The sequence below is a fragment of the Sapajus apella genome, unplaced genomic scaffold (genome assembly GCF_009761245.1).
Source record: "Sapajus apella isolate SASKATOON/1434 unplaced genomic scaffold, GSC_monkey_1.0 scaffold135, whole genome shotgun sequence".
NCBI lineage: Eukaryota > Metazoa > Chordata > Mammalia > Primates > Cebidae > Sapajus > Sapajus apella.
In genome coordinates this window covers 3,376,043-3,393,035 of record NW_022437075.1, presented here as the reverse complement: position 1 = coordinate 3,393,035, position 16,993 = coordinate 3,376,043, and the positions used below count along the sequence as shown (strand labels likewise).

The 16,993-nt window shown below is 50.3% G+C and overlaps 1 protein-coding gene across 4 annotated transcripts in view; it reads right to left on the bottom strand.

Annotated features, from left to right (window-relative positions):
• Positions 1-8,140: 8,140 nt before the first annotated feature.
• Positions 8,141-16,993, bottom strand: part of TNNT1 (troponin T1, slow skeletal type) — an 18,038-nt gene continuing 9,185 nt past the window's right edge. For all 4 annotated transcript variants that reach the window (XM_032263175.1, XM_032263174.1, XM_032263176.1 and 1 more), the window contains 5 exons: positions 12,771-12,884; positions 12,346-12,455; positions 9,937-10,027; positions 9,767-9,807; positions 8,141-8,282 (listed from right to left, as the gene is read on the bottom strand). In XM_032263175.1, the coding sequence (XP_032119066.1) occupies positions 8,237-8,282; positions 9,767-9,807; positions 9,937-10,027; positions 12,346-12,455; positions 12,771-12,884 (402 nt within the window). In that variant the 3' untranslated portion in view covers positions 8,141-8,236. The remainder of the gene's footprint in view (positions 8,283-9,766; positions 9,808-9,936; positions 10,028-12,345; positions 12,456-12,770; positions 12,885-16,993) is intronic.

The window sequence follows — 16,993 nt, the reverse complement described above, 5'->3', positions numbered from 1 at the left end:
TCGTTGTGCCCCCAAGCACAATGGGAAGTCCGCAGCTCCGGGGCGCTCAATGGAAATCGCCGGATGAGGGCCTGCTCCGGGGAACGCTGGGAAATGGAGTCTACAGGCTGGAGGGGTGCCCCACGGCATGCTGGGAGGCGTAGTGCAGCAGATACAGGGGACGAAGGGCAGGCTGCCCCAAGTTAGGAGATAGACTGGACTGCCGGGTGGGAAGGAGTGCGGAGGGAGGCAGGATTGTTGTTGTTTTTGTTTTATTTATTTTGGTTTTTTTTCTGACCCCTTAACTAGAAGTAAGCTCCACGAGGGCAGGGATTTTTGTCTTCAGTGCACTACTTGTCCTCAGTGCCTAGAACAGAACCTGAGAACAGGTGATTGCAAATATTTTTTGACTGAATGAATGAATTCACCAGGGCACCATGGGAAACTGAGTCCCCAACCCAGAAGCCATGGAAGACAGTCCACTTCCAAGCTTCCCTAGGTGATCTCCCAGGGCATGCTGGGAAATAAATTTTGCTATGCAAAAGTCAGGACCACGATCCTAGGGCACGCTGGGAAATGTAGTCCACAGGGCCACGCCCCTAAAAGCACAGCGGATCCAAGGCAGGGCTCCAAGGCATCTCGGGCTTGGTGGGCAAGAGAAGCCCACAGTCCCTAATGGTAATCCCTGAGCGACACCGAGAAAGGGAACCTAAGGCACAGCGTCCACAAGGACAGGGCCCCCAGAGTCTTACAGTCCAGGCCCCCGCGCGCTCTCAAGGCAGGCTGGGATTGGTGGTCCCAGAGTTCCAGCAGGTGGGGGACGAATCCCCTTAGAGCAGGCCCAAGCGATGAGCACACCTTAATCTTCACCTTATGTATCCCGCGCCTAACTCCAAATTGGGAAGGTGGCTGGCACTTTGAGACAGGAAGAGGCCCATAAAAATCACACCGAAAAGAGCCCAAATCCGGACAGAGGCTACAGAATGTTTCCCAGGCGCTATGGGAGTTCCCCACCCACTCTGAAGTCCCTGGGTTTGGGCAGAGAATTAAACTGAGCATCCCATGAGGCCTGCTTTTCCTCCTTTCTCTCTTTCTTTCTTCCCTTTCCTTTCTTCCTTCTTTCCTTTTTTTTTTTTTTTTTTTTTGTTACAAAAACTTTGGTGGTTTTATTGTATCATGAGGCATTGAAATATCTGAACAAATCAATGTCTGCGAGCTTCCTCCTTCACTTTCTTCGGGTTATTAGAGCAACTTGTCAGTAGACTTTTTTTTAAGTACAACTTTTGCATTACTTAAGTGTTTCCAAGGCACGCGCTGGTACAACACAAACTTCTCCCGTCACATGCAGCTAGTCTAGTCCAGACATCACGCACAGCACCTTCGTGGCAGCAGCGCACTGCGCCCACTCCCGCCGTGGCCCTGCTCATTTGAGCATCATGTTTGGAACATCTGAAGGAGTGGGGTCACTCAGTACTGAGAAGAGAAGGGGGAAGGAAACACTGTGAAGGAGGTCAGCCGACGTGTGCAGGGCAAGCCTGAACATGTCATTGGTGCAAACCCAAGCATAGTTACAGCGTTGATGTTTTTTGTTTGTTTGGTTTTTGTTTTTGTTTTGAGACAGAGTCTTGCTCTGTCACCCAGGCTGGAGTGCAATGGTGTGATCTCAGTTCACCGCAACCTCCACCTCCTAGGTTCAAGGGATTCTCCTGCCTCTGCCTCCCAAGTAGCTGGGATTACAGGAGTGTTCCACCACACCTGGCTAATTTTTGTATTTTTAGTAGAGACAGGGTTTCACCTTGTTGGCCAGGCTGGTCTCAAACTCCTGACCTCAAGTGATCTGCCCATCTCAGCTTCCCAAAGTGCTGGGATTACAGGTGTGAGCCACAGCACCTGGCTGATGTTCTTTAATAGAATATCTGGTGGAACCCAATGATGGGGTCTTCATCTGCCACAAGGCCTGTTTATATATAAAGGGATAGATCTCATGGCTCTTAGGTGTGGTCTCTGAACCCCACACTTTCTACATACATACACACCAGCCTTTCTTCCCCCAGGAAAACAAGAAGTGAATCTTCAGGGCATTGCCGTGTGTAGCTCTGGTTGTGTGTGTACTTCTGTGCCTTTATGTATAATTGTATTTGCATTCATGTCTATGGTCCGGTGCATGTTGTTTATGAGTGTTTGTGTTTTTGTTTGTTTGTTATGAGAGGGAGTTTCTCTCTTGTTGCCCAGGCTGGATTGCAATGGCACAAGCCAGAAAAGAGTAAGATAACAAAAATCAGAATGAGCTTATGATTTCTTATTCCTCTCTCTACACTGGACAGAGAGTCAACTTTATACTTTTGCGATGTTCTAACTTCACCTACTTAGCGGCAGCATCTTTGTGATGCAGACTAATGTCTATTTTTCTACTGTTACAGAAGAAGTGGGAACATTTTCTTCTTTTCTTTCTGAGGATCTTTTCACCAGTGAGGAGGGTCTGCAGTTCCAAGGGTTAAGCACCAACATTCCACTGTTATCATTGAGAGCAAACAGCAGGCCCTAGAAGTGAAAACAAAACCTTCACCACGGAAAGACAAGAGCAAACGTTGATTTTATTGAGTGGTACATGAAGATGCACACAGCCAACATCACATACCTATCAACTGCAGGAGGCAGGGACTAAGAGACTAGCCCCCAGTCACAGAGCTAGAAATTGGCCCAGACCAGGTTCAATCCAAGGACTGTCAAATTCAGAGCTGGAATTCTTTCTTTCTTTCTTTTTTGAGACAGAGTCTCACTCTGTTACCAGGCTGGAGTGCAGTGCCGTGATGTTGTCTCACTGCAATCTCCTTCTCCCAGGTTCAAGTGATTCTCCTGCCTCAGCCTCCTGAGTAGGGAGGTGTGGGACTACAGATGTGCACCACCACACCCGGCTAACTTTTGTATTTTTAGTAGCGATGGGATTTCACTATGTTGGCCAGGCTGGTTTCGAACTCCTGACCTCAGGTGATCCACCTGCCTCGGCCTCCCAAAGTGCTGGGATTATAGGTGTGAGCCACTGCACCCAGCTCAGAGCTGGAATTTGTCACCATTCTAATGGAATACCATTTTTTAAGTAGAAGTAAAAGTCTAAGGATGGCAGTTAAGGTAAAGATGGCTAATAGAGCTTATGGTGAGAACACATCCCACAGTACGTTGGGTGGGTTGAGCAGATGAGATATCCTAAACTGTGTTTTCCACAAATAAACATTCACAATCATGAAAATGTAAATAGATATGTTTATGTGAGCATGTACAGACATAAACACAGCCGGATGGCTCATTCCTGTAATCCCAGATAGATAATGCCCAGCCAGATAACTTGTCTTTTTGTTTATAGGATTCCAACCCGAGACACACCCAAGACTGACTAATAGACTTGGGTGACTCCAAGAACCTGGTCTGACCTCCAAGAACCTGGTTTCTTGTTCTTGGGGAGTATGTTCCCTGTGCAGGATCTATCTATTTGTGCTGTATAACAAAAGGGGTGGACTGTGTCAAAGCCCGCTAATTGTCTGCCCATTACTGCTGTCTCCATCCTCAATAGTAGAACCGCAATCTTATTTGGGATAGCATAGCATCCAGCTAACTAAAGCCCCACGTGGAGACCCAGTCTCCTTGGCAATGAGAGGAAACCAATGAGATGGAAGGAAACATTGTTGGCCGGGGCTTCCAGAAAGGCTTCATCCGAGGGGATGATGCAGCTGAAGAGTGCACATTTCTGGTCTTCTCTCCTGCCCTCCTCCTTCTTGGAAACTGGATGTGATGGGTATAGCTCAAGAAATCATGCTGTGCTCAGGAAGTGACCTTGTAGCTTGAAGCAGAGCAGAAAGACTGAAGAAGCCTCAATCTCTTTTTCTTTTTTTTTTTTTTTGTAAGAGACAGGGTTTTGCTCTGTCACCCAGGCTGGAATGCAGTGGTGTGATCATAACTCACTGAAGCCTCAAACTCCTGGGCTCCCACCTCAGTATCCCAAGTAGCTAAGACTACAGGTGCACGCCACCACATCTGGCTAAGTTTTTGTATTTTCCTGTAGGGATGGGGTTTCATTATGTTGTCCAGGCTGGTCTCGAATTCCTGGCCTCAAGCAATACCCTCACCTCAGCCTCCCAAAATGCTGGGATTACAGGTGTGAGCCAATAAGCCAGGCCAGAAGCCTCAATTCTTTTTTCATTTTTGAGATGGAATCTCACTCTGTCACCCAGCCTGGACCGCAGTGGTGCAATCTCAGCTCACCGTAACCTCTGCCTCCAAGGTTTAGTCAATTCTCCTGCCTCAGCCTCCTGAGTAGCTAGGATCACAAGCGCACACCACCACGCCTGGCTAATTTTTGTATTTTTGTAGAGATGGGGTTTTGCCACGTTGGCCAGGCTGGACTCGAACTCCTGACCTCAGGTGATCCGCCTGCCTTGGCCTCCCAAAGTGCTGGGGTAGCAGGTGTGAGCCACCATGCCTAACCTGAGGAAACTTTTTATGCCCCAAAAGCAAACAGATACAGGCATTCTAAGAGGGCTTTGAGCCCACTGATGGCAAGACACACTGCCTTTGATAAAATGTAGTGGACAGGGAAGCATGGTTTCAGTGGCAGAGATGAGTTGTCCCCCAATATTCATTGTCCCCTTCTTTCTCAACATAATGGAACCTCCAATTTATACTGGGTTTAGCATAGCCACTCAGAATAATGGTTACATTTCCCAGCATCCCTTGCAACTTCTTATGACAACGTAATTAACTTCTGCAAATGAGACTGAGTAGGAGGAATCCTGTCTCCTTCCATTTTACCCCGTCTTCTCTCTGCAACAGAGTGGGAGCTATCTTACCCCATGAGCAAAGGCAACCCTCTGAGGAAGGTGGTTACACAGCAGAATGAGCTTGGACCCAGGCAACTTTACAAAACAGAGCCATCATCCCAACTCAGACTTTTACATGTGAAAGAAATCAACTATTGTCAGCCAGGCAAAGTGGCTCACACCTGTTATCCCAGCACTTTGAGAGGCTGAGGTGGGAGGACCCCTTGAGCCTGGGAAGTCGAGGCTGCAGTGAGCTGTGATTGCACCACTGCACTCCACCGTGGGTCTCAGAGTGAGACCTTGTCTCAAAAAAAGAAAAAAGAAAAGAAAAGAAAAATCAATCAACTGTGTCTTGGTCCATTTGGGCTGCTGCAACAGAATACCTTGGACCTGGTAATTCACAAACAATACAAATGTACTGTTCACAGTTCTGTAGGCTGAGAAGACCAAGATCAGGGCACCAGAAAGTTTCAGTGTCAGGTGAGGGTCTGCTCTTTGCTTCACAGACGGTACCTTCTTGCTGTGTCCTCACTCAGCCAAAGGGGCAAGGGGCTCCCTCAAGCCTCTTTTATGAGCACATTAACCCGATTTGTTGGGCTCTGCCTTCATGACGTCATCACCTCCTAAAATTCCCACCACCTAATACTATTGCATTTGTGATTAGGTTTCAACATATAACTTTTGGGGGGATACATACATTCAAACCATAGCAACAATCTTATCTGGGATTTGGGGCCCAGTGTCCACACCCACATGGTCACTAATATACATCCTGAATGGAAAGTCACAAAGCTAGAGCAGCAAACAGTTATTAATTTGTCGCTGAGCTGATTCTCCCACACGAAACTTTGAGTCACTTTTTAAAATTGCTTTTAGTATTCTGTGTGTGTGTGTGTGTGTGTGTGTGTGTGTGTGTGTGAGAGAGAGTCTTGCTCTGTCGCCAGGCTGCAGTGCAGTGGTGCAATCTTGGCTCATTGCAACCTCCATGGTTCAAGTGATTATCCTGCCTCAGCTTCCTGAGTAGCTGGGACTACAGGCGCCACCACGCCCAGCTTTTTTGTTTGTTTGTTTGTAAATTTAGTAGAGACAGGGTTTCCCTAAATTGGTCAGGCTGGTCACAAACTCCCGACCTCAGGTGATACACTCTCCTTGGCCTCCCAAAGTGCTGGGATTACAGGCATGAGCCACCGCGCCCAGCCTGCTTTTGCATTTCTTAATTTAGATATACTTTACATACCACAAGATGTACCATCTAAAGTACAATTCAGAGTTTTTCAGCATATTCACAGGTTGTGCAACTGTCACCACTATCCGACTCCAGAACACTTTCGTCACCAAACAACAAACGCCATTCTCTTTAGCCATCATCTCTACCCACCCTTCCCCAGCCCCCGCAAAAACACGAATCTCCTTCCTGCTTCTATTGATTTTCCTGTTCTAGAAAACTCATATAAACGGAATCACATAATATGTGACCTTTTCTATCTGGTTCCTTTGGCTCAGTATGTTTTCAAGGTTCATGTATGTCACAGCACATGTCAGTATGTCATTCCTTTCCGTGGCTGAACAGCATTCCACCGTATGGATGAACCAACATATGTTTATCCATTCATCAGTTAATGAACATTCGAGTTGCTTCTGCCTTAAGACTGTCTTGAAAAATGCTGTGGGCCAGGTGTGGTGGCTCACACCTGTAATCCCAGCACTTTTTGAGGCTGAGGCAGGCAGATCATTTGAGGTCAGGAATTTCAGACCAGCCTGGCCAACATGGTGAAACCCCATCTCTACTGAAACTACAAAAATTAGCTGGGCATGGTGGTGCATACTTGTGATTCCAGCTACTTGGGAGGCTGAGGCAGGAGAATCACTTGAACCCAGGGATGGAGGTTGCAGTGAGCCAAGATCACACCACTGCACTCCAGCCTGGGTGACAGAGCAAGACTGTCTCAAAAAAAAGCTGGGTGCAGTGGCTTAAGCCTGTAATCCCAGCACTTTGGGAGGCTGAAGCGGGCAGATCACCTCAGGTCAGGAGTTTGAGACTACTCTGACCAATGTGGTGAAACCCCACGTCTGCTAAAAATACAAAAGTTAATGGGGCATGGTGGCAGGTGCTTGTAGTCTCAGCTACTTGAGAGGCTGATGCAAAAGAATCTCTTAAACTCGGGAAGCAGAGGTTGCAGTAAACCGAGATCATGCCACTGTACTCCAGCCTGAGCAACAGAGCAAGACTGTCTCAAAAAAAAAAAAAAAGGCTGGTCGAAGTGTCTCATGCCTGTAATCCCAGCACTTTGGGAGGCCGAGGCGGGCAGATCACAAGGTCAGGAGTTCGAGACCATCCTGGCCAACACAACATGGTGAAACCCTGTCTCTACTAAAAATACAAAATTAGCCAGGCATGGTTGCGGATGTCTGTAATCTCAGCTACTTGGGAAACTGAGGCAGGAGAACTGCTTGGACCCAGGAGGCAGAGGCTGCCATGAGTCGAGATCATGTTACTGCACTCCAGCCTGGGCAACAAGAGCAAGACTCTGTCTCAAAAGAAAAAAACAATTTTTTTAAAATGCTGCAGCCACATGCAATGGTTCAAGCCTATAATCCCAATACTTTCCAAGGCTGATGTGGGAGGATCACTTGAGCCCAGGAGGTCAAGGCTGCAGTAAGCCATGATCACACCACTGCACTCCAGCCTGGGTGACAGAGCGAGACCCTGTCTCTGAAATTAAAACATGAAAATGCTACTATGAACCCTGATGTACAAGCTTTTGTGTGGACACAGGTTCTTGGTTTTCTTGGGCATGTATGTAGGAAGGGGACTGCTGGGTTCTGCGGTAACTGTTTTCACTTGTTGAGGAGCACCAGGCTGCTTGCAAAGCTGTGGAATGTTCCATTCCCACCAGTAGTGTGGGAAGGTTCAGTCTGACATCTCTGATGATTACTGGTGACATTCTTTTTTTTTTTTTTTTTTTTTGAGATGGAGTCTCACTCTGTCGCCCAGGCTGGAGTGCAATGGCGCGATCTCAGCTCAGCACAACCTCCGCCTCCCAGGTCCAAGCAAGCGATTGTCCTGCCTCAGCCTACCGAGTAGCTCAGACTACAGGCGCATGCCACCAGACTTGGCTAATTTTGTATTTTTAGTAGAGATGGGGTTTCTCCATGTTGGTCAGGCTAGTCTCAAACTCCCAACCTCAGGCGATCTGCCTGCTTCAGTCTCCCAAAGTGCTGGGATTACAGGCGTGAGCCGCCACACCCGGCCTGGTAACACTCAAGCAATGGCCTGTTGGTAATAAGAAGTCAACTAACCACAAGAAACCGGCTGCATATCAACAATAATAACACCAGAGAACCCAGGAGTGTCTGAGGAGAGCATTTATTTCAAGCTACTCATGGGAGAAACACTCCCAGGCTTCCCGGGTGCCTCAGGGCGAGCCACCATCCCAGTGGCATCCTCACTTCCAGCGGCCTCCAACGCGGCCCTTCCCGGCCCCCTTCCGGCTGTAGAAGAAGGAGGTGGTATCAGGAAGGAGGGGCCGCCCCAGTCTCTGAGATCCGCCCCAGGCCGTCAATTCAGGAAGCCCGTCCCCCAAAATATTAGCCCCCACCCACGCAGAGCAAGCAGTGAGTGAAATAGCTGTGATTTCTTTTGGATTCCGTGACTAGGGGGCAGTGGCTGTTGGCCAAAGGCCTCACTGACATGTGAGAGCTGGTAGTTGAGGGTGAGCGCGAGATGCTGAGAGGGAGCTGATGAATGTATATGAGTCGGGAGCCAGGGTCGGGGGAGGAAGGGTTGGGCGATCAGGGCAGGGGTGGGTAACATGTAGGAAGGGCTGGAGTGAAAGAGACAGGAAACCGGAGAGGAGGAGAAGGGAGAGGGAGAGGAGGAAGGAAGGGAGAGACCACTGGAGAAACAGAGGTTCAGAGAAGATTCTCTTTTTTTTTTTGGGGGGGGACGGAGTTTCGCTCTCGTTACCGAGGCTGGAGTGCAATGGTGCGATCTCGGCTCACTGCAACCTCCGCCTCCTGGGTTCAGGCAATTCTCCTGCCTCAGCCTCCCGAGTAGCTGGGACTACAGGCACACGCCACCACGCCCAGCTAATTTTTGTATTTTAGTAGAGACGGGGTTTCACCATGTTGACCAGGATGGTCTCGATCTCTTGACCTCGTGATCCACCCGCCTTGGCCTCCCAAAGTGCTGGGATTACAGGCTTGAGCCACCGCGCCCGGCGAGAAGACTCTCTTAACCTCAGCACCATGGACATTTGAGCCAGGTCGTTCTCTGCTGTGTGGGGCCCTGTGTCGGGCATCATAGGACGCTCAGCAGCATCCTGACAGAATCCCCTGCATTCCAGGTGCCTGTGGCCCCTCTCCAGCTGCAGAGCCAAATGTCTCCCGACGCTGCCCAGTGTCCTCCAGGAACGAGACTGCCCCTCCCCTCCCCTCCCCTGCCACGGATTTAGAGGAACATAGAAAAAGGGGCTGGGTGCGGTGGCTCAGGATTACACCTGGAATCCCAGCACTCTGGGAGGCCAAGACGGGCAGATCACCTGTGGTCAGGAGTTCGAGACCAGTTTGGCCAACACAGGGAAACCCCGTCTCTAACTAAACAAATACAAAACTTAGCCGGGCGTGGTGGCACACGCCTGTAACCCCAGCTACTCAGAAGGCTGAGGAAGGAGAACTGCTTGAACCCAGGAGGTGGAGGTTGCAGTGAGCTGAGATTGCGCCACTGCACTCCAGCCTGGGTGACAGAGCAAGATTCCGTCGCAAAAAAAGAAAAGAAAAAGAGACTGAGACCCAGGATTCCGAGAGCAGGGAGAGGAGAGCAGGGAGAGGAGGACAAAGAGAAAGGAGCAGAAACCCAGAGGAGCAGGGGATGGAGCCCACAGAAGGAGGGAAAGAGAGGCCTGAGAGTCAGCGGGAGGGTGGGGCGTGGGCAGAGAGTGGGACAACAGCAAGGCTTCAGACAGGGTTACACTCACAACTTCTGGGCGTGGCTGATGCGGTTGTACAGCACGTTGATCTGCGGAGGCAGAAGGCAGATGCTGGGACGGCCAGAGGGGATGTGGGAACGGGCCACCCACCCCACCTGGAACATGCTGGTCCCTCCCAGCCCAGCCCTACCCTCCCTCCCTGCAGAGCTGGGTCCCACCTCATATTTCTGCTGCTTCAGCTTCGCCATCAGGTCGAACTTCTCAGACTCCAGCTGGTGGATCCAGTTCGACAGCTCCTGGGCTTTCTCCCTGGCAGGACAGGAGAACTGTGATGCAGGGAGCCAGGCAGGCCAGGCCGGAGGCCCAGGGACAGAGGGGAACTTGGGCCCAGAGAGGTTGTGCGAACCACACAAAGCCACACAGCGAGTCTGTGAGTTCAGTGTTGATGGCATCATTTTGTTAATATTTGAAGCCAAGGATTCTAAAATCTGCTTTCTCCATATCCGAGCTAGAGGTCTCACCTTTCCCAAGGGGAGAGAAGGGTTCTTAGAAGATGAAGAACCCACACTCGGCAGCCCACACCTGTAACCCTAGCACTTTGAGAGGCAGAGGTGGGCAGACTGCTTGAGCCCACAAGTTCAAGACCAGCCTGGGCAACACAGAGAGACACCATCTCTTCCAAAAATAAAAATAAAAAAAATTAGCCAGGCATGGTGGCATTTGCCTGTGGTCCGGGCTACTTGGGAGGCTGCAGCAGAAGGAACCTGGGAGGTCGAAGCTGCAGTAAGCTGTGATTGCATGACTGCATTTCCGCCTGGGCATCAGCTCAAGATGAAAGAAAGGACAGGAAAGGAGACAGGGGAGGGAAGGTGAGAGGAGGGGGGGGGAAAGGAAGAGAAGCAAAGAGCCAGCCCAGGCTCTGCAGTTAGAAACCCCTGGTTCAAATCCCAGTGGTGCCACTCTCTGCTTTATGAATATGTCAAGTGACTTGACTTTGGAATGCTGTTTCCTTCTCTAGAAAATACGGAAATAAAACTGGGAGAGGTGGCTGGTTGCCTACCTGCTATCCCTTCTCCCTTTCTTCTAGAAATAGAATCTCGTGCAGTGGGCTGAGTTGAAAAACGACTTTTCCCAATCTGCCTTGCAGGTAGGGTGGCTGATGTGACGGAAGTAGGTCACTGGGTGGGGCTTCCAAAAAAGACTGTGGCTTTTCTCTTGCATCTTATTTCTGCTGCCTGGGTCATAAATGTGATGGCTGGAGCTCTGGCAACTATACCGGACTACAAGTGATTTTGAGGGTGGAAAGACTGGGCTAAAAGTAGTGGAGGAGAAAAACAGGAGTCTGGGTCTCTGACTTTGCAGAATTGCCATATCACCCCGGACTAAAACCTACCTTCAGATTTCCTTCTTTTCTTTTTTTGTTTGTTTCTTTTGTTTTAGATAGGGTCTCGATTTGTCACCAGGCTGGAATGCAGTGACACAGCCATAGCTCACTGCAGCTTCAGTCTCTCAGGCTGTAGTGGTTAGTGATCCTCCCACCTCAGCCTTCTTTTTTTTGAAATGGAGTTTCACTCTTGTTGCCCAGGCTGGAGTGCAGTGGCGCAATCTCGGCTCACTGCAACCTCCACTTCTCAGGTTCAAGCGATTCTCCTGTCTCAGCCTCCAAGTAGCTGGGATTACAGGCACGTGCCACCATGCCCGGCTAATTTCTGTATTCTTTGTAGAGACGAGGTTTCATCTTATTGGTCAGGCTGCTCTTGAACTCCTGACCTCAGGTGATCCAACTGCCTCAGCCTTCCAAAGTGCTGGGACTGTAGGCGTGAGCCACCGTGTCTGGCCCTTGGTGTATTTTATTTTAAAATGTTTATAGCCCCTCATATATCTCTAGTTTCTTTTATCTAATAAAGAAAACTTAGGTAACTTGAGAACCTCAAAAAATATTATTGGACCCTAATTATGAGTATGTGGCCACCTGTAATCCCAGCACTCTGGGAGGCCCAGAGAAGTCAGATAGCGTGCCTAAGATCACAAAGCAGCTGGCAGAGCTGGCACTCAGTCCCCGGCAGGTGCTTTCAGGGCAAGCTGCAAACCCGGTCACTGCGCCACCCTGAGGACCTTGAAGGCTTTGAGATTTTGAGCCACAGCCCAGGCCGGAGAACATAGAGATGCAGGCAAGCTCCTGAAGGCAAGCCCCCGATCAGCCTGCCGTCCTGTGGCTTATCTCGAGAGGCAGGCTATCTTGGCAATAGATGTGAGGGACTTAGCTGGAAAATTCTCACCCAAATTCCTGGCTTCAAAAGGCAGAGCCCATCCTGAGCTCCCAGGCACATTAGGAAGTTAACAAAATCTGCTGAATTGTAGGGAGGGGAGTCACCTTGTTTGGCTTCTCCAGTAACACGTGCCAGATGCTACAGGTCACAGCAGCAACAAAAAGTAGGTTCTCTACCAGTGACATAATTCACAGAGAACGCAGAAGAGGCCCAGAGAGGGGAAGCCACTCGCCCAAAGTCACACAGCACTGGAGCTCAGACCCGGAGCATCTGCCCACCCAGATCTGGGTTCAAACTCCTTTATTCCCCCATCTCATACCCAGGCCCCTGTCGCCCCGAGCCCCACCGAGCACCTACCGGAGCTGTTCCTCCCCCATGTAGTCGATGTCTAGAGGCTTCTTACGCTCAGAGAGAATCCGAAGCTTCATTTCCCGCCCCGTCTGCCGCTTACCACGCTTCTGTTCTGCCTGAGAGTTGCGGAGAGTGCACAATAAACTGGGGGTCACATCCCACAGACCACCCCCATGTCAGGACCCACAGGTCTGCACTCCAGGCCCTTCTCCCTCAGACCCAGGAGGAGTCCAGACCCCCAGCCTCTCCTCTCAGTCTGAGTCCAAGCCCCAGACTTTCTCCCTGAGACCCAGGAGTCCAGACCCCCAGCCCCTCCCCCCTCGGACCCAGGAGTCCAGGCCCCGGCCCCTCCCGCTTCGGACCCAGGAGTCCAGGCCCCAGCCTCTCCTCCCTCAGAGCTTAGACCTCAGGCTTCTGCAGGCTGAGCTCACCTTGACCAGGTAGCCGCCGAAATGGGCCCCCATGTTGGACAGCACCTTCTTTTTCTTGGCATCATCCTCTGCCCGCTTCTTGGCCTCTTCCTCTTCCTTCCTCATCTTCTCTTCCTGTGAAAAGAAAGGGGTTAACCTCATGGGCTCCCCTCTAGGACTGAGAGAGGAGTTCCCTGGGCTGGGAAGGAGAGGGGCTCAGTTCTGTGCTGAGTGGAGCTGGGGTACAGAGATCGGCAAGTCCAATTCCTCAGAGGCCGGGGGAACATCAGAACCAGCAGAAATTCGGGTTTCCCATCCTGGCCCTGCCAGGTCTCCCTGTGTGACCACCTGCAAGTCCCTTCCCCTCTCTGGGTTTTTTTTTTTTCTTTTTTGAGATGGACTCTCGCTCTGCTGCCCAGGCTGGAGTGCCATGGTGCGATCTCAGCTCATTGTAACCTCCACCTCCCGGGTTCAAGCCATTCTCCTGCCTTGGCCTCCTGAGTAGCTGGGATTACAGGTGCCTGCCACCACATCCAGCTAATTTTTGTATTTTTAGTAGAGACCATGTTTCACCATGTTGGTGAGGCCAGTCTCGAACTCCTGACCTCAAGTGATCTGCCCGCCTCAGCCTCCCAAAGTGCTGGGATTGCAGGTGTGAGCCACTGCGCCTGGCCCCCTCTCTGGGTGTTAAAACACTCCCAGAAAAAATTTAAATGAAGGAGAAGGAGAAATGCCTGCTTTTTCCCCATGCCTCCAACCTGAAATAACCAGTAGTGAACTCTGCTGTGTGACCTCAGTCCAGATGCTCAACTTGTCTGGGCTGCAGTCCCCCTTAGTCCTAGGAGATGAGAATGTCTGTTTTAAGAGGGTCCAGGAAGGTAACTGGTGATGAGGCCAGGGACTGGGGAGATTAAAGAGGCTGCAGGCCTTGAGCCTGAGGAAGGGGTTCTAGAATGTGTAGCCAAGGCATTACAACGTTCAAGAAATTCTTCATGTGCATTCTCCAGAAATAGTGCCTTGTCCAGGCTGACCCCCCTCTCCTTACGGCAAGGTGGACATGATGGCTTTTTTTCTTTCTTTTTTTGAGATGGAGTTTTATAGGGGGAAACCCCACAAGTGCCATGGCAAGGGTCTGAAGCCTCAGCCTGTTCTCATATAAATATTGATAAAGAATTAGAAATGTAGGCACATAGTTATTTCTTTTTTTTTTTTTTTGAGACGGAGTTTCGCTCTTGTTACCCAGGCTGGAGTGCAATCGCGCGATCTCGGCTCACCGCAACCTCCGCCTCCCGGGTTCAGGCAATTCTCCTGCCTCAGCCTCCTGAGTAGCTGGGATTACAGGCACGCGCCACCATGCCCAGCTAATTTTTTATAGTTTTTAGTAGAGACGGGGTTTCACCATGTTGACCAGGATGGTCTCGATCTCTTGACCTCGTGATCCACCCGCCTCGGCCTCCCAAAGTGCTGGGATTACAGGCTTGAGCCACCGCGCCCGGCCCATAGTTATTTCTTTATATAATCATATATAATCTTATAGTTGCTTATAATCACAAAGATATTATACTAAACATAATCTTTAATTTTACTAATGACTATCAGGTTATGAAGCATGGAACTGAGGTGACATCGTGAACAAAGTGACCCTAAGGCAAGATGCTCTAAGCCCTCTGTCACATCCGCATAAGGGCTGCTGGAGGGTGCCTTGGCTGTGTGGCAGCCCTAGCACTGGGAAAGCCCCACTGTTCAGCCAGCGAGGGAAGGAGACGTCCAAAATGACCGCGACCTCTCCTTCCTGGGGAAGTCAGGAGAAAACTCCACTTCTCCAGGCTCTTACGGCAAGGCCTGATGGCTGTCAGGGACACCCGCAGACATCCGGGGGCTTAACTGTCTCTATGTGATGCTGTGCTTCAGTGGTCATGTTCCATGTCCACTCTCACGCTCCACTTCTGCACCTGGTTTCTCTTTTTCTCAGAAGATAAGAATAATTGTAACATAATCTTAGTGTCCTCGATATTTCCAACAAATATGTGAAGAGCGCTGACGCATTAGGTTTTCTACTCCCTTCGGCTACTTGAAAGTCCTGGGCCCCCGTCTTCAGGACATGTAATTTACCTGACCCTATCACCGACCACCATTACCTCACCCGACCTTCCTTGCCTCTGCTTTGTAGTCAATAAAAGTCAGAGTGTCCAGGTACTCAGTGCCACTGCAGGTCTCTGTGCTTTGGTTGGCAGTGGACCCCCGAGCCCAAACTCTTTATCTCTGTGTCTGTGTCTTTTATTTCTATGGTTTCTCATCTCCGCACCAGCAGGGAGGTGCTCACAGAACCCTACAGGGCTGGACCCTAAAGAATTTCACTCCTAGGCCGGGCGCGGTGGCTCAAGCCTGTAATCCCAGCACTTTGGGAGGCCGAGGCGGGTGGATCACGAGGTCAAGAGATCGAGACCATCCTGGTCAACATGGTGAAACCCCGTCTCTACTAAAAATACAAAAAATTAGCTGGGCATGGTGGCGCGTGCCTGTAATCCCAGCGACTCAGGAGGCTCGGGCAGGAGAATTGCCTGAACCTGGGAGGCGGAGGTTGCGGTGAGCCGAGATCGCGCCATTGCACTCCAGCCTGGGTAACAAGAGAGAAACTCCGTCTCAAAAAAAAAAAAAAAGAATTTCACTCTTGTTGCCCAGGTGAAGTGCAATGGTATGATCTCAGCTCACTGCAACCTCCACCTCCAGGATCAAGCAATTCTCCTGCCTCTGCCACCTGAGTAGCTGGGATTACAGGCATGTGCCACCATGCTCAGCTAATTTTGTATTTTTTTTTCCTTTGAGAAGGAGTCTTGCTCTGTTGCCCAGCCTGGAGTACAATGGCACTATCTCAGTTCACTGCAACCTCCACCTCCTGGATTCAAGCAATTCTCCTACCTCAGCCTCCCAAGTAGCTGGATACAGGTATGCATCACCATGCTTGGCTAATTTTTTGTGTTTTTAGTAGAGACGGGGTTTCACCATGTCGGCCAGGCTGGTCTCGAACTCCTGACCTCGTGTGATCCATCTGCCTCAGCCTCCCAAAGTGCTGGGATTACAGGTGTGAGCCACCACGCCCGGCCAACATGATGGCTTTTTGCACACCCAGCACTCCATACCTGAATTCCTTTTCTCTTTTTTTTTTTTTTTTGACATAGAGTCTCCCCATCGCTCAGGCTGCAGTGCAGCAGGCATGAGCCACTTCGCCCAACGTAAGTTTCCTATCACTGTTATAATTTGCAAACTTAGTGGCATCAAATAATGCAAGTTTGTTATCTTACAGTCCTGCAGATCAGAAGTCCGAAATTGGTCCCACTCAGCTGAAATCAATTAGTTCTGTGAACAGAACTAATGTTCTCTGGAGGTTCTAGGGGAGAAGTCCTTCCCTTCCCTTTTCCAGCTCCTTTAGGCTGCTGCCTGGATGTCTTGGCTTACGGACCTTCCTCCATCTTCAGAGGCAGCCTCGCAGCGTCTTCAGCTCTCTCACTCTGACTCTCTGGCCTTCCCATTATAAGGACCCTTGTAATGATACTGCCGCTCCCCACAGACAGTCCAGGACAATCTTCCCATCTCAAGATCCTTAACCACATCTGCAAAATCTCCTTCACAGCTGGGTGACAGGCAGGCAGCATGTGCCTGTAATCCCAGCACTTTGGGAGGCCAAGGGGGTGAATCACCTGAGGTCAGGAGTTCGAGACCAGCATGGCCAACATGGTGAAACCCTGTCTCTTCTAAAAATACAAAAATTAGCCGCACATGGTGGCAGTGCCTGTAGTCCCAGCTACTTAGGAGGCTAAGGCAGGGGAACCACTTGAACCGGGAAATGGAGGCTGCAGGGGCCAAGATCGCACCATTGCACCCCAGTCTTGGTGACAGAGCGATACTGTCCAAAAAAAAAAAAAAAAAAAAGGGAAGAAAAAGAAAATCCGGGCGCGGTGGCTCAAGCCTGTAATCCCAGCAGTTTGGGAGGCCGAGGCGGGTGGATCACGAGGTCAAGAGATCGAGACCATCCTGGTCAACATGGTGAAACCCCGTCTCTACTAAAAATACAAAAACATTAGCTGGGCATGGTGGTGCGTGCCTGTAATCCCAGCTACTCAGGAGGCTGGGGCAGGAGAATTGCCTGAACCTGGGAGGCGGAGGTTGCGGTGAGCCGAGATCGTGCCATTGCACTCCAGACTGGGTAATAAGAGCGAAACTCCGTCTCAAAAAAAAAAAAAAAA